The sequence below is a fragment of the Meleagris gallopavo genome, chromosome 1 (assembly GCF_905368555.1).
Source record: "Meleagris gallopavo chromosome 1, MGAL_WU_HG_1.1, whole genome shotgun sequence".
Lineage (NCBI taxonomy): Eukaryota > Metazoa > Chordata > Aves > Galliformes > Phasianidae > Meleagris > Meleagris gallopavo.
The window spans coordinates 71,988,136-72,009,758 of NC_139404.1; the positions used below are offsets into that span (position 1 = coordinate 71,988,136).

The window sequence follows — 21,623 nt, forward strand, 5'->3', positions numbered from 1 at the left end:
AGCAGCAGGCCCACTAGGGCGGAGCAAGACGGCTGAGCACAGCGGCGTTCCCTTTTTAGGGCTTTTTTTTTTTTTTTTTTTTTTTTTTTTTTTTGCCGGCTCAGCTCCTCCTCCCCGGCAGCGATCCCTGGGGCAGAGGTGGAGCCGGCTGGGGCCGGCAGCGGCCGGGTTGGGTTGTAGGGGGTCGCGATGTCTCTTGCGGAGCGACAGCGGATGGAGGAAGAGGAGGGGGAAGGGGCCGGCGGCGGGGAGGAAGTGGTTCAGATCCGGTTGGGGGACAAGTGCTACCCGGTGTGCAAGAGGAAGCTGATCGAACAGAGCGACTATTTCCGAGCCCTGTACCGTTCGGGCATGCGGGAGGCAGGGCAGGGCCAGGAAGAGCAGCTGTTGCGCGGAGGGCTGAGTGCGCTGGGACTAGAGCTGGTGCTGGACTTCATCAACACCTCCTGCCTGGCCTGGCTGGAGCAGGAGGGTGAGGAGGAGCCCCCTCTGCTAGAGGAGCTGGTGGAGGCCGCCTCCTACCTGCAGGTCACTCCCCTGCTGCGCTTGCTGCTCTCCCAGGTGCGACTGGGCAACTGTCTGGAGCTACACCACTTGGCCCAGGTCTATGGCCTGCAGGACCTGCACGATGCCTGTTTGGACTTTATGGCTTCCCATTACCACCAGGTGCTGCGCAGGCCTGATACCCAGCTGCACCTCCATCTGCCTCACGCTCTCCAACAACACCTGAAGGAGAGGCGGATGAGAGGCACTGCTACTCTGGTGGCCATTGGGGACTTCATGGGTACCTCATCCCTGGGCTGTCACCCACAGGCAGAGGCCCCGTGGTCCATGCTGAGGTACGACGAGGAAGCAGAGCAGTGGCTACCCCTGGCCAACAACCTACCTCCAGATCTGGTGAACGTGCGAGGCTACGGGTCGGCCATACTGGACAACTATCTCTTCATCATTGGGGGGTACCGGATCACCACCAGTCAGGAGATCTCAGCTGCCCATTGTTACAACCCTTGCCTAAATGAGTGGAGTCAGCTGGCTTCAATGAACCAGAAGAGGTAACCTCTGCACTCTGGTGTGTCCCTGTCTGTTTTCGAAACAGAGACTGCTGAGTCACCTGGAGTTGGACAGACGCAACCTTACAAGTAGTGATTCAGAGCTGTCTCTTGCACCATGTGATGGGAAGGACTGAAGGGTTTGGCAGTAGCATAGCAACCTAAAGGCTTTGGCTTTGCTGGCAGCAGCCCCCCAGTTGTGGCACAGCCTGGCAGCCTCTCTACTTCTTGGTGACTCCAGAGTGTGGCACAGGGAGCTGCTATGGGAAGGGTGAGGAGAATGGGATTCTGAGCAAATGCAGGTGATTAAGACCACAGCTGTGGGAAAATGGGAGTTAGGCATCAGCTGAGGACTGAGCTGTGGCCATCTGCCATATGTGGTCATTTTCACTTCGGTGTTAAGTAATGGTGGATTCCCATTTTTCGTTTAAATCTAGGAGCTCTGGTCTCTCAGAACAGCTATCGGTACTGGTTATGAAATTCTATTTAAAATAACAAAACAACAAAAAAACAACAATTCTGCTGGTTTTTTTTGTAAATTTTAGCTTCAGTACTCTTTGTGGTAGGAAGTTTTATTACTCATGATAGAAGTGTTCAGACTATCAGAGCTAGGGATTGCTGAAAAAGTTTGTTGTTGGTTTGTACTTTTATAAAAATCCCAATGTTTTATAGGTCTGCATTTTGGTGAAGTCTTTACCAGAAAAAAATGGCAGGAAGATTGTCAGAAATTTCTCAATTTATGAGAATATTTGGACCTAGTAAACATTCAGCAAATGTATTTATTTATTTATTTATTTATTTTTCTTTTAATATTTCTAAAGAGGTTGCTATTCAGAAGCATTTATATGTTTAGGGAGCCAGTGTTGATGGAGACCCAAGAAGAGTCCTTCTCCCCAGGAAAGGCGGTGGCTGCTCTGCCTTAGTCATTTTGAGGAGTCATCAAATGAACCAAAATATCAAAGATGAATTTTCTAGTTATTTCCATTTTAGAAAAAAGTGATTAATTTTTTTTTCTTCTCTATCGGAATCAGAGCTGAAATAAGTAGGGAGTCCAGAATTTGCTTTAGAATGAAAATTCTCTTTTCCATCCAACAAATTCAAGTAGTAGCCAGAGACCCCAGCCATTAGCATGAATGCTTTGAATTAGTATAGTAAATCTGTAATCTCTTCCAGTTGAGCTTGCATGCTAAAATGTCTCAGAACAGAGGTTTGACCTAAAATGACTGATTTCCTACTTCAACCTTCTTTCACTACCTGTGTTTATCACTGTGAGAAATTCAGTGAAATGTTTGCGTACCTGGTTAGTCATTAGAATTGATTGGAAACATAGGGTGTATCTGGTTTGTTGGAAAGACACCGTACAAAATAATTGCTATAAAGTGTTTAGCTTTTAAACACTGTGAACACCTTTTTCTGTGTGTGTATTTCTTGCAGTCTGTTGGTAATCTCTGAAGGCACCTTTGAGGACTGAGCTTTTTGGTAGGCCTGGTCTATGCAGTATTGCCTGCCAAAATTGCTGAAAGCACGTTAGACTTGGTAGAAAAGAATGACAGATCAAACCAATCATTCTCCTGTAGAAGCCCTGTTTGATCAAATTATGAAGTTTGGTATTGGTTTGCATGGTGTCCATAGCAAGGTAGGTGTTACTATGTGAAATAACTCTGCAACATGGGAAATGAGAAGGGTTTTAAAAATGCATTAAGGCTTTTTTTTTTTTTCAGCTTATTACCTGACTGTTCAAATTCCACACTTTCCCATTTTTTTCTAGGATATATAGTCATTATGTGTAAGAAATAAATGGTTATTTTCTCCTTTTATTAATATTTTCATTTGTACTACTTTGCCAACAATCTTTAAGCCCACAACACCTGATAGGTGTTACTCAGCATGGGATTCCATGTTGGCAATTTATGTCGGAAAAGGAGCATACAAATAGATATTTTTGAAATAGTCACCAGTCTTACATTTCAGTGTAGGAGTTGCAGGCTAAAAGCTGCCTTCTAGGCTGGATGGCAGCTGATGAGTATGTAGCTTCATGAATAATGAGTAGGGGAAATCTTTTTCATGGGAACTCTACTAATCCCATCATAAAACTTGTTGACTCTAACATCTTTGTGGAGTCTCAACCCTGAAGTTTTTTGTTTTGTGGTTTTTTTTTTTTTTTTTTTTTTTTTTTTTTTTTTTTTTAACTTTTCTAACCTAACATTTCAACTCTCTGATACCAGATTGACCAGCTGAGCAGCTTGGGGCCAGAATTCAAAAAGGATGGCTTGTGCTGTGGGAGCTAAGAGCAGGGGAAGGGAATTTTTGTACTCAGTGTTTACATTCAACAGGAGCAGCACTGATTCCAATCTGCTGATTAGATGAGATGCAGTTTGCTTGGCATTGCATTTTTAGTTTGTTGTGCTGCAATAAAACAAGCAGGGCAGTTGCCTAGTATGCTGCTTAGGTAATTGGCTTGTTTGGCTGTCTACCAAGCTAGTTAATGTCAGCTGATACAATTACATATTGTGGGTGCATCTTTTACATACCTTGACAGAAAGTTCTAGTTCTCATTGAATTGGGTTTGACTTCAGATAGCATTTTAGCAGTATTTAGATTTGGCCTTTATGACTGGAGCCATGTGCTGGCTTTAAGAGAAGGATTAGGAGTTATGAATGTAGTTATGGATGTAACTGTGTTTATTTCATTTGCATATAGCAAGTATTTTGCCCTCAAAAAACTTGTGAATCCTACAATGTCTTTATCTTTAATTATTTGCTTTATTATAATGTAGAAACCGAGGATGTTGGGATCCATTATGTGTGTATAGATGAAATATTCCCAACTTACCTCTAAATAGGAGAAAACTGCCAGATGTATGCTGAATACTCTGGTTTGTGTTATAACTTTTAGTTCTTTCTAGGCATAGAGATCTTACTACAATCATTTTAAATTTGTTCATAATAGGTAGCTCCCATATATTATTCCTGCAGTGCCCACATAAATTTGAGAAAATATTATTTCCTGTTTATACGTACACAAATTAGATAAAATAATTTGCCCAGGTTCATAGGGAGCTGGTGTCTGAGCCAGGAATTTCTCATCATCTGAGGCTAAATCTGATACCAGCCATAAATAATCCCTAACAGATCATAGTTTCTAGATCTCTAATTTTTTTTTCATTCTAGAGGTGTTGCTGTGCTTGGAATAGTGTCTTCAGAGAACTACATGGACTTCTTTGAGGAAGAAACTTCATGTAAAGGTTGCCCAAGACTACTTGGGGTCTTTGGGGATAGGAAGGTAATAAGGAAATTTGAGGTTCAAGTCATGTATTTCAGTACCTTTCCATACTCTTTTTTTTTTCTTTTTTCTTTTTTCTTTTTTCTTTTTTTTTGATGATGGCTGCTTAAATTGACCATATAAAAATAATGTAGGATTTCTATTACATGTTCCAGTCACAGCTGTGTATTTCATGTTTACTTTCTTTCAGCACACTCATGGCAGATAAATCTTCTACTCTTGGAAGACCCTTTTAAGCCCCTGGCTGAGATTATATACATGCACTTTGAATATGGTTTTTGTGAGCCATCTCTGCCTGAACTGCTGTCACTCTGGGGACTCTTACAGGAATGCAAGAGAGAATGTTCCTAGGGATTGGTAATGGGTTAGGAAACTTCCTCTTTCTTTGTTTGTTTGATTTTTTTTAATCATTTTTTCCCCTTTAAAATTGCACTTTGCTGGAGTGAAATTTTTTTCAAAAATTTTCAGATAAAAAATATGTATGTCACATCTATCACAAATATATCATCTGTGCTTCCAAAGCTCAAGTATGAAGCAGTGTGTTCTGCAGTCATATAAGAAATGTATAAAGAACAGTTCATGCAACTTTGGAAGTAACTTGTTTCCATGCTTAGCTACCTCCCTGATCAGAAAATCCGCTTTAATATCTAAGCTAACTTCCTATATACTAAATGAATAAGGTCTGTCAGTGGAAGAAAAAGAGAACTTGCTCTCTTCTTCATAGCCAGTGGTCTCTTACAGACATGTTATATGGTTGTTAATGCAATCCTGAACAACCTACACTTTTCACAAAATGTTTGGAAAGTTATGCATTCTGACTGTTTGGTCCTTGTACATTAGATTCTTTTTCCTTCCTGCGTGAAGCACTCTGCACTTATTTCAATGAATGAAAAAAGTTGCAATTTGAACTGCTGTAAAACCTGCTCTTGATTGTGTTCCTGGGGCTACTTTCTAGAGGAAATGAACATCTTCAGAAGACATAGCCATATCCCAACAAGAAGGAATAATCACTAGAGAGTATTTCACATTCCCAAGTGTAGGTAACTTGCATAAGTGAGTGGAGTTACCACAGCTGAATCTGACAAACTCTTGAGCTTGGTTGTTTCCAAGCTGTAGTCCATGGAACACTTGTTATGGAGAGCTTGTTGTGGAGAGCTGGCTCCATGTTTGTTGTTGTTGTTTCCAGCTTCTCAATCACACTGAGTGTAAAAATACACTAAATATTTCTTAATATTCTCTCTCCATAATGTTACTGGCATGGAAAGGTGAATGGGAGAAGTTTTTCATAATGTATTGGGCCATTGTCCAAACATTCATGTAAAGCATGCTAGTGGATACTTGTTGCTGCTTTTGAGTAACATATCCCATAAATCTGAGATACTTGCACTGATTGTCATCCATTTTAATGAATGTTGGAAGTGGTTAAATCATTCAACCAGCAGTTAAAATTATTGGCTTACTAGAGAAGCAAGTACAATTAGGAAACCTGAATTCTTTTGTATTTGGACACTTGTTTTTCATGTCTTATCTTCTAGAAGTTATAGCATGTACAAGTGCTATTCTGAAAGTAATGTCTCATATTTTGTTACGTTAGTCCACAACATCTGAGGTGGATGTTGGTGGTATGGCAGTACAGGTTGAACCTTCCTGTTCATAAGCCATTAAATTTCATTGCTGCGTGACAGATAGCAGCAGGGAAGCAGTCTGATAAAATGGCATCTGACATGGAAGTGCCTATGAAACAGAGGTGTGGAACTGAATTCCTCCACACAGGAAAAAATGGCACCTAATTGACATCCATTGATGGTTGCTGAACATATGGAGACCAAACAATGGATGTTAGCACAGTGAGGTGGTGAGTGGTGTGTTTCAGCAGTGGTGACAGCAACAGTGTGTCACTTCTGTTGGTGTGGATAAAAATCCATATACGTGCAGCATGCATGCTCCTGTTCGTCACAGGTGAGAGTGCGTAGTTGTTGGTGGTGATCATGTTGAAAAGCAGTGTTCAATAGCTGAGAATTTGCTCTATCAGATAGTGTTTTTGTGCTCTTTGCATTTATTGTAGTTCCACAGAAATAAACAGGAGGCATTACTTTTGGAGCAACTAGCATGTTAAATGTGACTAGAAAAATTTACAATAATGAAACACCGTCTCTGTATGTATGAACTCATTTTGAAAGCCAAAAACCTTTACTATCTCCACAAAGTTGCAGACTTTCTAATGTTGATTTTAAAGGATGTTTGGAAAATGAAGTTTTATTATGGTTTGGGTTGTTTTTGTTGTTGTTGGTTTGTTTGTTCTTTTTTGTCTCTGCTAACTTATGAACTATTTTTCTCCACCATAAGTCTTACAAGAGATAGATTACTTTAAAAATAATTATGTTTTTGAAGTGATTATCCTCATTTCGTGCCCACTATTGATAACCATATTTTTCTGAATTCTGTAATATGGAAAACAATTCTTGTACAGAGGAAATGAACAGTGTGACCTAATCATAAATATCAGTTTAAAAAAAAAAAAAAAAGAATAAAAAGCAATGAATTCCTTCAAAGAAGCATTTTAGTTTTCAAAGCTTTATCAGGATGACAGGAACAGAATGATTCCATCTGGAAACAATTTTTTTTTTTCCTGAATATATTTAATGAAAAGAAGTTGCAGAGCAGTCTGCAGCTAGAGGTTTGTTTTGTCCAGATAAAACCCTGCAAAACTGCTTGGTGGTAAGTTTTTAATCTTGGGTTCATGGGGAATGAAATTTACTTTACAGCTCAGCAGGCCAGTGCAGTGCTTATGCACCACAGATTTACAGATATAATGCAGTTCCCCATTTGTTTTTGTGTTAATCTGTTGCATGCCAATGATTTTCACGCACTTAGTTAATCAGGATACTGTGTGGTAAAATCTCATGGATTTGACTTGAAATGGGCAGTACAGAAGGAATAATCTTGCTTAGATGATGGTATAGACTTGTAAGCAGGACTTTTTCTGAAGAGAGAAGGACTTTGGTAGACCATCTTCCATAGCCAGAAGGAACAGATTGAACTTCAGATTCTCCACGCTTGCATTCTGCTATCCACAGACTACTTATTTCTATATTGTCTTAAAACTGTGAGATGTAAGGCTTCTTACACTTCAGTAACTGGGTAGTTACCCTTAGTTATGGATAAAATACAACAACATAATTGAGTAGAATAAGAAATAAAAACAGATCATTGTCTATGAAGTGCAGTGTATTTTGTTCAGCTATGAATGGAACATTATTTTACAGATACATCTTGTTCATTAGGATGGAGAGTGTCTTTAGCACTCTTAATGCTAGATGAGATGCGGGAATTTCTCTTTTTTTCTCTATTGCAGAGTGTAATTCACTGTTTACCACATTACATTTCTATTTATTAAGGTTATTAAAGAGACTGTAACAGACTAGCATGTGTACGCATTCCTACACTTGATAGTCTTGTTTGAAGTTTCAGTAATTTTAACTGAAATAATCCTCTTGACTGTGTGTATACATAATATATTTGTCTGTAGTAAAGGTACTTCAGTAAAATGTACTTTGGTATTAAAAATGAGTCGTCTACCGAACAGATTAGTTAACAAAACATTTACAGCTCAAACCGACATAGATTGAAATCCAAAATAAAATATTCATTAGTCTCAGCATCAATATCACTTATATCAAAATGTTACTGTTTGCTGTCCTGAATAATTAAAGTATAATTACAGAATTTTGGACATGCACTGGACGCTTCAGATTCTGTAATATATGAATTGGTATGGTGTGATGATAAATGTGTTGGAGCCTGATTGGGAAGACGTTTCTTTCTTATGTTTTTCTGTACATTTGTTTAACCTATTTCAATGCTGCAATCTTTGTCTTTCAGGTCAAATTTTAAGCTGTTGGCTGTAAATGGAAAGCTCTATGCCATTGGTGGTCAATCCCTTTCCAATGTGGAGTGCTATAACCCAGAAAATGACTGGTGGAGTTTTGTAGCATCCATGCCAAATCCTCTTGCAGAATTCTCAGCTTGTGAGTGCAAGGGCAAGATTTACGTTATTGGAGGATACACCACACGAGGTAGAAAACTTTTTTTTTTTTTTTAATTATTATTTTCAATTGGTGTAATGAAACAAACCCATGAAATGAAATAAAAAAATTAGTTCTGTCATACTGACATCAGGTTGTGGGTTTTTTTCACAGGCTATACCTAGGAGCCGTAATTCTGCATGCCAAACATAAGTATTCGAAAACTGGATAGCTGTCTGTAATTTCCCATATGACTAACTGATATTTGAACCTGCAGCTCTGCTCTTCCGATAAAATAGACCAATTGGTACTTCAAAATCCAGCTTAGTCCTCCTCCTCTTAGACTTTGGTCGTGTAGTAGAAAGAAAGGTCTCAACAGGTAGACCTTTGTGGAAAAATATTAAAAAGTCTATATTGTTCATAATGTTTTTCATATTTGTTATAGTTCATATAGCATTTCAAGGTTGCTTGTTTGTTTGTTTTCCTGTGCATATAAAAAAAACTTGGGCTTTGTACTGAGTAAATGAGGGCTACATCACAATAGACTTCCTTGTGCCTTGTTTCAACAGTAGCATCCTATTTTTTTCTACAGTCTACTGCTGTAGAAAGACATGGAAACTTAGTGTTTCCAGGAATGTTGGGATTTTTTTTGCCACCCTAGTGAGTCAGGGAATTATTCATTGTTTATAGGCAAAGATCATTTATATGTGGAGTTTTGATCAGCATTTTTATACAGCACTGCTAATATGTTTCCTATTTTTTTTTAATTTAATGTGGTTTAAGTGTACAGGAAGATGAGTAATAAGCAATGACCATAAGTCATTACAGTGCAAGAAAATGCTGTAGCAGCACCTCCTAAGCCATGCTGCTCGTGAACTTCATTTATGACAATCCAGTTATATTTATGACTATCTATACCTGTGCTCTTACATCACTTGTTAGTGTGTCACCATCTGCTGTTCCACTTGGGAGTTCGTCTGGAGGTCATTGTGCAGAATAGGCTTGTAATACAGAGCGGATTTTATTGAAAAACCAAACTGGAGTCTGCAAGCCTGTTACCACTTGTCACTTGGGTTTGTATTTAAGTTCTGGTCTCCAGAGGTTGAAACTGAATTTACTATCTAAAAGCTTAAGTGCGTTCTTTGTTAATTTAGTGAAGCCTTCAATGGGGATGCTGCCCTGGTCTCCTGTGCCATAAATCAGGGAGGTAGCGTAACAGTTTCGCAGAATAACAGTGTTGCAAACACATCCACTGAGTTGTAGCTGAAGCAGAAATAGGGCTTCAGCTTCTCTCTCTACCTCTATTTGGTACTGTTGCATGGATTTCCTGGTCCTTAAATGGGCTTGACCTTGTATATTTCTCTCTTTATGAGATACTGAAAATGAACCCTTAGGTTATCCATGCCACTTGATGGAATGTAGCTGGCTTTATGCATGTTATTCCCTAAAACTTTGATTTGTGGATTGAAAAGCAAAGTTAAGCTTGGATGATAAATCATCACTTGACAGCTATTAATGAAGCATACAATTATTATGATAATTTATCTGTGATCACCAAGCAGAGTATTGTTCAATTTACCTTTTCATTAAAAATATCTTGCATATCAACCAGAGGCAAAATTGCAATTATTAGGTAATAGCTAGGAATTATGCTGCTAAAATCTAAATTCCCAGATCATTTGCATCATTTAATAGGACAGCAGCCGCTGAATTTTTCCTGCTATGATAGAATAACATGTCCTAGCTTTATCAGTGGGGGCAAAGACTCACAGTTCTCAGTAATCTATTTCTTCCCTGTCACTTACCCTTTTGCACTGTCCATAATAATGGCTAATACAGTTCATAAACAGAAAGAATACTCCTCCATAAGTGCCATTTATTTATTTGTAAATCTATCTCCTCTGTTTCAGACAGGAATATGAACATCTTGCAATACTGTCCTACTTCTGATTCTTGGACCAACTTCGAACTCTGTGATGTCCACGTTCGAAAACAACAGATGGTCTCTGTTGAAGAAACAATCTATCTAGTAGGAGGTTGTATTCATGAACTTGGACCAAACCAAAAATCCAGCCAAAATGAAGATGTGCTAACTGTGCAGTCTTATAACACTGCTACCAAAGAATGGCTCTACCTCAAAGAGAACACATCAAAGTCGGGTCTTAACTTGACTTGCACTCTACACAACGATGGAGTTTATATATTGAGTAGGGATATTACTTTATCTACGAGCTTGGAGCACCGTGTTTTTCTGAAGTACAATATATTTACAGACAGTTGGGAGTCACTAAGACGCTTTCCAGCCTTTGGACAGAACATGCTGATCTGTTCTATGTACTTGCCTGATTTGTGAGATGTGTAATGGGATCAGGTTTTTCTTTGCAGCTCATTAATCATTCTCAGAAGAAATATTACTCCCTCTAAGTAATTCCAGTTTCAGAATGTAACGTGGTTGCATAACATAGGCATAAAATACTGATTCTTTTATTAAAAAAAAAAAGTTTCAAAATCATTATTAAGAGCAATGGTTCTAGAAACAGTTCTAAGGTTTGTTTAATTTTCTTTTATTTTGTATTTAAATTTTACCAAATATTGTTTACAACTTTAAACGTAAATTTTTATGTTGGTAACTACTGAAGGATATTTCAGTAGGATATATCCAAAGGCAAAACTGATTATTTTCATTTTATTCTCCATCATTATAGACAACTCAGAAGAGAGAGTATACACAGTGATAGTGAATATAATTCAATAAAATAAATACTATGTAAAATACTATGAAAAAATCAAAAAAGGAATTATTTTTTTTAAATACAATTTTTACACAAACTGTGTTCTATTGAATGCATAATGTTTAAAATTGCTTACCTTCTCATGTTATTCTCTCTTCTACAGTCACAAATGAGAGTTTTAAGGGTTCCAACAAGTAGCTATCACCAAGAAACATGCCCTGAATTTTTTGTCATAAAGTGCTTCATGAGAGACTGGGAAGAATTACCTGGAGACTGAAGTTTCTGTCTGGATTTTAGACATGGCTTTAATGGCAGTTAGCAAAATTTATGGTTGCCATTATGACAGAGGTAAAAAGTCTTCAAATTCAAATGAAGGAGTTCGCTCATCTTCCAGAAGATTTTCAGTTTTAGTTATCGTGTTTGCTGCAGTGCTGAATATTAAAAATCAAATTATAGAAACAAAGAAACAGATGTTAGCAGCAAGCTGCATTGTAGGAAGATATACATGAGTACACACTGCAGTGAATCTGCACCAGGCACTTACTGCTTGATAACAGTCACCTAGGGCAAAAGAGGAGACTGAATCACTTGATGTGGCAGGGTTTATTTTTGTAAACAACTTCCTTATGATACCAGCTCTAACAGGTGTATGTGGATGTTAACTTTCTTGTTTTACCAGTAGCCTGGTAGATATAACCAGTTTGCTTCCTAAAGTTGTTAGTTTTTCCAAAGAACTCAAGGGGATAGTCACCATGGATTCTCTGTGTGTTTCCTAGTTTCTGCATATTGCTTGAGACACTTTCCTTTTTGGAGCTGACAGGTTCCTTTCTCCTGAAGGGCTTGTTTATTATCATGGGAAGGTTTCACAACTGCAGCCTTTGGGAAAGAGAGAGCCAGATTAGGTGTATATTGAATAGATTGCACTTATGTTGATTTTGTGCCAGTTCTTTCTTGAAATGATGAGATTTTATTCACTTGAATGTGTTCCTATCAAGGGGAGATATTTTTTTCCCCTTTTGAAATTCAGGAATCTGAATTGACTTTTGAAAATGGATGCCTGTTGTGCAGAGAAGGAATAGACTGCAATGGTTCCCTCGAGGCTCTTTTAACTCCCATCTTTTCCATGATCTTGAATTAAATTGATGCTAGGAGAACTATCGGACAATTCTCTCTCGCACATTCTGTGCTTAGGTGCATAATTGATACTTCTGATCATGTATAGCAACCCAAATAGAAAATTCCAGAAAACTGTTTATCTAGTGTGGACACTAAGCAAGGTACTTTGAATATCCAGGGTTAACCTTCTGGGTGGAATTTTTGCAGTCTGGCAGAGCATGTTATGCTTAAGCCCCAGATAGTGTCTGCCATTTATCTGTATGCATGAATTTCACAAGTTTTAGCTTTTGTCTATTTGTTAGTTTTCATTCCTTTGAAAACCTCATGCACTGAGCGGCTGCTGTGTTATGGAAATTGCATCAGACCAAACAATGGCTTTTCTACAATGAAGAAATGGGATGACTTTCCTGAAACTCTTAAGTGATTTGTTGTTAACTTTTATAAGTATTTTAGAATAAATATAAGCACTGTTCTATTGTCTGGTTATAAATTATTTCATCCACATTATTTTACTTCCTCCCTTTTCATTTCCGTGTACGCTACCCTACTATAATCCATTAGTAAATTCAGATTAATAATGGTGGAGGAAATCATATTTGAGTTGTGGCATTCTCTCACCTGGCAAATTATCTGTGAAGAACTCACATTTCCAGATTTTCAGTTTAGTATGTCTAATCCTTTCAAACTCATCCATTCTGTAGAGCAGGCATTACTATAAAAGCTGTGATATGGTGCTTTTAATGTGGTCTTTTTCATGAGAGGCCTTCTGAAACTGGAATTATATATGTGTTGGTTTCAGCTTCTGATAATTAGGTGACCATGAAGAAATGTGGAGAACCTGCTCAAATATAGAAAACAGCTCAGACTGTAAATGCAATCAGACAGTGCAATCAATCTGTGGAGAAAATTTATCAATAATGACAATTAACTGTGCTACAGTAGCAAATCAAAGCTGGTGTTGAATTGAGTAGTATGAAACTAATTAAGCTAAGTGGACTGTATAACTACAGGCTGAAATATAGTTTTTAAACAAAATTAATTACACAAAAATATGCAATGGATATTCCTCGTAAATCAGGAAAAAAATCCTACCTGTAATGGCTGTCCTTTGCCCTTATTTTCTTTCTTTCTAACATTTAATATTCCACATAAGACACTACTGAACAGTTTCTGCCCTTCTGGGCAAGGAAAAATGGTTTAGAGTTACTAGCAGCGAGTAGTTTAAAAGCTGCTTTTTAGCCAGTGGAAATGTTCAGTGATTCTGTGTGCTGTGTTTGCTTTCTTGGTGGGGAAAAAGTCCTATCTTACAGACAGAAAAGCTTCTTCTGAAAAACAACAGTTGAAGTGTAGAGCAATGGTCTTGATGATCTCACCAGCTACAAAATTCTTCAGTGTTATCCTGATATCCACATTCTAACTTACCATGTGGCCTTGGAGAGATTGTTCTACCTGCTTGTGTCTTCACTCCCTAAGACAACACATGAGTAAGAATGCTGATCATGCAGGGACACATGGTTTTTGTGGTGTGGCAGTGTTTGTGAGATCTCTTGAAGGTGTGAAGAAGAACAAATATCCTGCTTGCAGTAATTATTTACTTAGTTGTTAAAATTGTTTGATAGAAAGTGGCAAGATAGAAGACAGCTAGTAACCTCCTTTTGGTCTCTGCTAATTATCTTCATTTTGAACTGATGGCTATTTCCTATCTGTTTCTTTTGTTTCTGTCGCTTACTAGCCTGCAGTTTGCCTCAAGTATCCAAATTTAGAACTGCTACTTTCCTGCCGTGGCTTGGTTATCCAGTGCTTGCATATCCACTTTTCATCTTCATGGACTGAGTCTGCTTGATACTAGCCAGTAAAAGCTGACTATAGTAAAGGATGATCCCAAGTTGAAAGAAAGAATAACAGGAAGAACAACAGCCTCTAAGTCCTGAGGGAAAGGTAAATGGAAAACTCTGGGAACTTTAGTCCCTTCCCATAAAATAGAGAAGTGTTTAGAAAGGTTGCTCACATCAAGCATAAGAGAGAGCATAATAGTTTCTTCCTTTCCAGGAATGGTTTGTGGTTTTCAATGTGAAATAAGAGTTATGTGGAGCTTAAGTTTAATCTCCCTGGCCAATGTCCATAGACTTCTCTTTCTGCCCTGTCAGCTGAACTTACTTTGCTGAATATTTTTTCCATTCTTTGAGAGTTTTGTCCTACATCAGAGTCCAGACTGTTTGGATGAAGTCATGTGATAACACTTTGTTGGCCTTTTCTTTTTGTTAGTCTCATTTTCACTGGTCTGTGTCTGTCAGTCACTGAGATGAAAAAGTGATTTGTAACTCAGGTATTTTTTTTTCATTTATTCAATTATTGGCTCTCAGAAGTTAAGTCTACTAAGCTACTTTTTTTCTTTTTTCTTTTTTTTTTTTTTCATTTAGTCATCATTTTAGTGAGAAATGCTAGAGAGATTCAGAATATGTGGAAATTGACCCATATCAATAATGTGAGAGTGAAAGTCACGGACTGCAGTGATGACAGCGTACAACGTGCTCGAAGACCTACAAGAGCAGAGATTTATCATCACAATCACCCCTATAAGATAAGGTACATACTGTAAGCGATGTTAAACCAGTGACAATCCCTGGGATATTTGTCAATGTTACCAGTGAACTTAAAAGGAGTCACCAAAAGTCCTTTAAGGGCGGAAACTGTCAGCATCCATAGTATGCTGTATCGATTTTGCATTTACGATAATGACCAAAGGGTGGCTCCCTATACCTACTTATGAACATGAGTAAAAGATGAGATGAAGAATGGTTAAACATTTTTCTCTACAATACTAATGTTCTCAGAGTATGTTCTCTCTCTAATCAACTTAGAGTCTGTTGTAGTGTAATAATGTCTTTTTTTCACCAAAGGAAGGATGGAGTCTGAATTTTGTGAACTACTTGAGTAATGCATCCACATTTTTAACTTGTTATCCCAATTATGTATTCTTTATGATTTTTTTTTCTGAAGCCAATTGCTATTATCAATAACGTGTAATGTCCTAAGTATATCAGTATTTTTAATGTAAGTTTCAGTTCCTTTATTTTAACTAGAAGCCTTTCATTACTGAAATACAGACTGTTCACCTTTTTATAAAAAGAAAATGAATCACTGCAATTACTGCCTCTTTCTAGTGGAAGGCAGATTAGACAACATCCAGTTTTAGAGTATCCAATTATCTTCTGTACATTTTCAACACCTTTGATAGGAGAGAAAGGTGTTCAGCTCTTGAGCATTCTCTGTTTGATGGTACTTGTACCATTATTTAAGATTTAACAATAAACGCAAACTCTCTGAATCCTTAATCCCTCACTCCCTCACTTCAAATTCTGTTTGGAATTTGTGATTATTTGATTTATTGTTCATTTTCCACTGTCTGATATTTTCCAGATGTTTCTAAGGGTATGCCTTTATGATAAGATAATCTTTATAAATAATTTTCCAAAATTAAGTAGTTTACTCTGCCCCACCAATATTTGCCTGAAGATATTACCCAGCCATTGTGACTGGAGAAATACTTTACCAGGGCAAGCCTTAAATTCAGTGCTTCTGCTGTACTGGAATACTCAATTTTGAATTAAGAGATACTATCAGTTCACAAATCACTGCTGACATAAGATTTCTTATGAAACTGTCAACTTTCTGTATGTTGTAAGCTTCTGTCTGTTTCTGAATTATTTCTAGCCCTTCTTGTTCAAGATTTCTGTGAATATGAAAAGTTCCTCTGCATTTTACTCATAAATGCTATGTAGCTTTTGGTATAACCTAATATCCTCCTTCCAGGAATCTTTCTAACTTTAACTTCTCAGATCTTCAAAATGACTTAACCTATAAACTTTCCGGTTAGTTTTTATTTGTCATAATTTGAAACACAATTATTTAGAATCCTGAATATGTTATTGTACTTAGTGAATGCTCATAGTACAAGCGATTTAAGCAGAGTAAAGATAGTAAAATCTTATCTGTTGTTCTACAAGAAGACTTCAGCCACCGTGGCTTGAAATGTAAAAAAGTGATGTTACTTATTCTCCTTTAGAACTTGGTCTAATTTCATTATTTACACTATTTACTGAGATCAGAAAATCTATTAGCAGTCAACCATTTGGAAGTGATATCAAAGGGACTCTGTTTTCATCTTTGGGAATTTTTACTGCAGTTCTCTTTTTTCTACTGGGCTTACAACATATGTCTGGTATAGCATTCTATCGTCTTTTTAGCAATGCAAGGGAAATTTTGCCCTTTAACAGGTAGGGCCTTGATTTATTGTGAAGACCAGAACTTTGTCATCTGAAATGTGTATTTTGCTGTTATAAATTAGCAACTCATAACTGCTCTGAAGCCCATAAAAACATGATTTGGGGTGGTGGGGATGAATATGAAGTCAGAAAACAGATGCGTAGGAATAGCCATTCTCTAACCTCCAGGCATAAGCAATTTTCAAATGTGGAAGCAAGTAGAAGAAGTTTTAAATGCTTTTAAAATAACAACTCCCTTTTCCCTTTTCCCCTCTCTTCCCCTGCAACCGCAATAATTTCTGGTAAGGCATATGTACATTTGGAAGAAAATATTAGTGATGAGGTAAAAATACACTATTCATGGGAATATGATCTCTTATCAGAACTGCTGCTTTAGCAGGTCCAGGAACCTACTTTCAGCTTCAGTATATCTCTTTGAGTGGCATTTATGACTTTTCATGACATACTATCTCTTAACACACGTAATAATGGTAAATGCAGCAGGAATTACAGAAGCCCTATTGTATATCTAGGAGCGAATGCACAATGGACTTGAAGAAAGGCTTTATTTATTTATTTATTTAATATTTTTAATAGATCTGGATCTAAAGCCTTTTGATTATAGTGAATCAGAAATAGCTTTGAATTTGGCACGTATTTTAGTGAATTAATCAACTCTGAAAGACTCTGAAAAGATGCTAATTGTACAGTTGGCTGAGAAGAGAAGAGGCATAACCTAAAGACTTGGAGAATTTTCTTACAGTGTGATCTCTGATATGCCCCATCTGCATTGTGTGTTGTCTTATCACTGTTCACACAAGTCTTTCAAATATACTGGTTCTAAATATTCAGGAGAATTATGTTTCCCTGGGAATATCTGGTGAACATGTTTTATTTTAGATTACAATACTATGAGTTGTTGTTTTTTTTTCTTTCTGCAATGTCTCTTTGATAAAATAAATGGAAAAAATCTTGTGTGTAGATAGTTGGATCTGTCAAGTGCTGCAACACTTCAATACACCACAAGATGCTGAGTGGAACAGAGACCTATCATTTTTGTTTTACATAGTCAATGTATGGATACAAAAGATTTATTTACAGAAGAATTGGAACTTCGGCAGATAACCATGCAATGTGAAATAGCTGCATAAACAGTTTGAGAGCAACCCACTTCAGGTCTATGCTTTTATGTTTATCGAACAGCTCATGAAACAAGAGTATTTCCCTCTGTCCTACAACCTGCTGTATTTGTATCTATCGGTGAGGAATTGGGCATGGGCTTTACTGGCACTGTTATTTTATTAAGGAAAGTGGGTCAGTGTGTGGAACTTACTATTCAAGACTAGTTATAGAGACTATTTTCACTGTTAAGGAATGATTGTTGTTAATCAGTGTGCCCATAATGCCCCTAGAATGTCCCTTTTCCAAGTAGCATAATCATAGAATGGCTTGGGTTGGATAGGACCTCAAGGATCATCAAATCTCAACCCCGTGCCAAGGACAGGATTTCCAGCTGCTGGGTGAAGTGTTAGATCAGGTTGTCCAGGGCTCTATCGAACTTGGCCTTAAAGACCTTCAGGAATGGGGCATCCACAAGCTCTCTGGGCAAGCTGTTTCAGCACTTCACCACCCCCACAGTTCACAAGGGCCCACCTTTCAAGTTTATCTAGGTCCCTCTGGATGGTATTCCTTCCTTCTGCTGTGTCAGCTACACCACTCAGCTTGGTGTAATCAACAAACTTGTTTGTAATTAACAAAATTGCAATCCCATCATCTTTGTCACTGATAAAGATGGTAAAGAGTACCGGTCCCAAGATGGAACCCTGTGGGACACTCCTTGTAATTCAGTAGGAACTCTGAAATTGTTTCTTTGTGGATTCTCACCTGATCCATCTACTCTCCAACACCTTCAAGTCTACAATCATGTTTGCCAGCAGCTTTTCATGAGAAGTTCCACTTGTATGTCCTCTGATCTCTAAAGTAAACTTAGAAGAACATTAATTCTTTCACCCACTCTGCTGATTCTCTTCCAATGGTAAATAGAAGTTAAAAACAAACAAACAAAGTAATACTTTCCTCCCCTGTGGGAGCAAGGACCCTAAGTCACTGACAGCCAGAAAAATCACTTGTTTTCTGTCAGGCCTTCATCACAGGGAGATTTTAATAGGGTTCAGTCTCTCTTGGCTTCAGGCCATTCAGCTAAAGCTGGATACTCACTCTCTTAAGGTACTCTGTCGATCTAGCAACTGCTTCCTTCAGGTGCCACAGGGTGGGACATATTAGGAACTCAGCAGCCCGTTAATTCTTTCCTGATTTCTGTGGGAGGTCTTAAGAGCAGTTGTAAGATTTTTTTCAGGGAGAGCAAGTTTGGGATTTGACTTCCAGACTCTATAGCAAGCATGGGTGGTGCACCCACTGGAATAGTAAAATTTAACTGTCTTTTTGTCAAATTAAGATGCATTTACGCTGTAGCATCAAATGAAGTCAGAGATCTAGGACATGTTTTGATGCCAAAAAAATGTGAACTGGAGTATAGCGTATGCCAGAGTCTCCTTCTCTGGAGATATTCAAGTCTCGCCTGGGCGCCTACCTGTGCGACCTGGTATAGGGAGCCTGCTTTGGCAGGGGGGTTGGTCTCGATGATCTCCAGAGGTCCCTTCCAACCCCTACAATTCTGTGATTCTGTGATTTTTAGTGTCCCAGTGTAGGTACAGCTCAACTGATACAGATTTACATAGAATTATGAAAAAGGTGTAGAGGTCTTTAAGTATGACCTACAATGTCTAAGCATCAGGACATTACATTTCAGACATTTCTGCAAGGAATGTGATGTTTGTAAGTTCAGCACTTAGTGCCTTCCTGGATTTTTTTCTAACTGGGCATTCTGAGCTTGTTTTGTAAATTTTACTAAGGACTTCTCAGTACCATCCTCTCATTAATGCTCTACAACACTGAAAACCCTAGTGGCAAAACACTTATTTGCTCAATGGAAAATATTCAGTTGGGTAGTCTCCCTCAACCCACGTTATCTGGACTGAAGCAGTGAGGGACTTCCAGTGTGGAAGAGCAATTCTTCCAGCCCAAGTCTCCATAGTTTTTGTTCAATGTATTGAACAAAACATATAGATAAGAGATTGTAAAATATATTGTATGTGCATATTAAGAGCTACTGAGCAGCAATCAGTAAACAAGAATAGTATGACATAGGAAAACAACTCAGTATTGATGTAGTTAAGCTTTCAGCTAAGCAATAAAGGGAGTACATATTCAGCTGAAGAGACAGGCAGAGAAACAGAAGTGGCTGTTTCTTTGTAAATTATCTGTACAATACAAAAAAAGAAGATTTTGTTTTCAGATGCACACTTTTTTTGTGTGTAGGTTTTCTCTAAATCTTTTTCAGCTATTATAGTATTCAAATGATTTTTTTAATGCTGTGTCCTCTGAGCCTGGTCCTCTCTCGATTGGTTTCTTTACTTTATTTAGAATTTCCTTTATCAGATTTTAACAGATGTCTTTTCCTTTTTCACCCTTTCCTTTCTTCTTCTGTCCCCTAATGTTTTCTGTGTCAGGGAAATTTTGTGCATGTTGTAGATGATTTTTGGAAGAGGGGGCAGCCTTGCACTTCCATCTCTCCATTATGTTCTGACAACAGCAACTAGAAACAGTTAGGACCCAATTTCTTTACTGCACTTCTAACCATCATGCATTTAAAATATAACCTTCTGTTGGAAGAAAAAATGTATTCATTTGTATATCAGATTTGTAGAGCTAATATCAGTTTTGATGTCGTGGTATAACACTCTTGGATTCTCAGAATTGCCAACTGTAAAATTTATTTAGCTGATGTTATGCTAAGAAGAGTTGGCAGCTGAAGAATAATATGAAGTGTTTTTTGGTTTTCTTGGAAAAGTCATTTCAGAGGCTTTACCATCACAGTTCTCCATGTTGTGCAGAGGTATGAATAAAGAAGCAGTAAGAACTTCACAGCAGAAGTGAATTATTGTTTTATGCCATGGTATTCCTCAAGTGGCTAGATTGCAGAGGCAGAGATGTTTTCCATTCCTACAAACCTGTGAATATGTCACAGTGGGCTTGTTCTGGGTAGCAGACAACTTAATCTGTGCTGTGTCAAATAGATAGTGTAGAATAATTTATTTGTTTGTTTGTTTGTTTAATAAATAAATGCTACTCTTCAAGCTCAGAAAGGAATTATTCTTCATTAGTGGTAACAGCAAACCGAAGCTAAGAGTGAAATTCCTCTTTTCTGCACAAGTTTCAGCCAGCTCTGCTTGGCCATGGTGCCAAGTTACGATTTGTGGCAGAATCTTTGAGATCTTCATCTGTCTAGCTGCTGATGGTCTGAAGGAAGGTTGTAGTTCATTTCTGGTTAATTTGATCTGTATATGTGTACACAAATGAGCTTTTACATGCATTGAAGCAGGCTGTTACTCCAAAAATCTTTCTTACACTGTTATCTCTGCAAAGCTTTTCCTTTAAATTTAGGAGAAGTTTATTCTAAAAGAGATCTGGAACTCACTTTTCCAAAAAGCCACTCTGACTTGATCTGATTTTGATTCCATAATTACAAAGTAAATGGTTTCAGCATGTAAAAATACAGAGAAACTAAAATAATCTTATCATTTGAAAAACAAAAAGATAAATTATCAAATTTTATATGACTCTACACCCTAGGTAAGATGGGTTTAATGATTTCTTAGTGATGTATTTATGTAGGTCACTCCAAAAGTAATACCTCCTTTTAATTTCCATGGAAATTGCAACAGATACAAAGAGCACAACATTATTTGATAGAGCAAATTCTCAACTACATAACATTTGTTTTCAACATGGTCGCCATGTTTAGGTATGCATTTTTGCCAGCAATGAATAAGAGCCTGCGTGCCAAACTTATAAAAACCTGCATGGTTGTCTGGAACATGGCTTGTCTTTCACATCACTGTCACCACTGCTGAAACACACCACACACCAGCTCACTGTGCTCACAGTGTAGTATAACAAAAAAAAGTAACAATTCCGATGGGAATATCTGCTGCCCTACCATTAACATCTGCCTCTGGACCAACATAATAAAATGGGAGACATCACTTTGGGAGCAGTCTGTATACTCTGTCCCACATTAGTTTTCAACTCTAC

At 37.8% G+C, this 21,623-nt stretch overlaps 1 protein-coding gene and 1 long non-coding RNA gene across 2 annotated transcripts; both read left to right on the forward strand.

Moving 5' to 3' along the window:
• The first annotated feature begins 85 nt into the window (after nucleotides 1-85).
• Nucleotides 86-12,677, forward strand: KLHL42 (kelch like family member 42). The gene is made up of 3 exons (XM_085233643.1): nucleotides 86-1,052; nucleotides 8,214-8,407; nucleotides 10,267-12,677. Exons 1-3 carry the CDS (start codon nucleotides 190-192, stop codon nucleotides 10,707-10,709), a joined length of 1,500 nt encoding a protein of 499 aa, XP_085089769.1. The 5' UTR covers nucleotides 86-189; the 3' UTR covers nucleotides 10,710-12,677.
• LOC146545406 (uncharacterized) lies at nucleotides 1,059-3,242 on the forward strand. The gene is made up of 2 exons (XR_014885800.1): nucleotides 1,059-1,351; nucleotides 2,484-3,242. It is a non-coding gene; the product is annotated as an uncharacterized LOC146545406 (long non-coding RNA).
• Nucleotides 12,678-21,623: the final 8,946 nt, after the last annotated feature.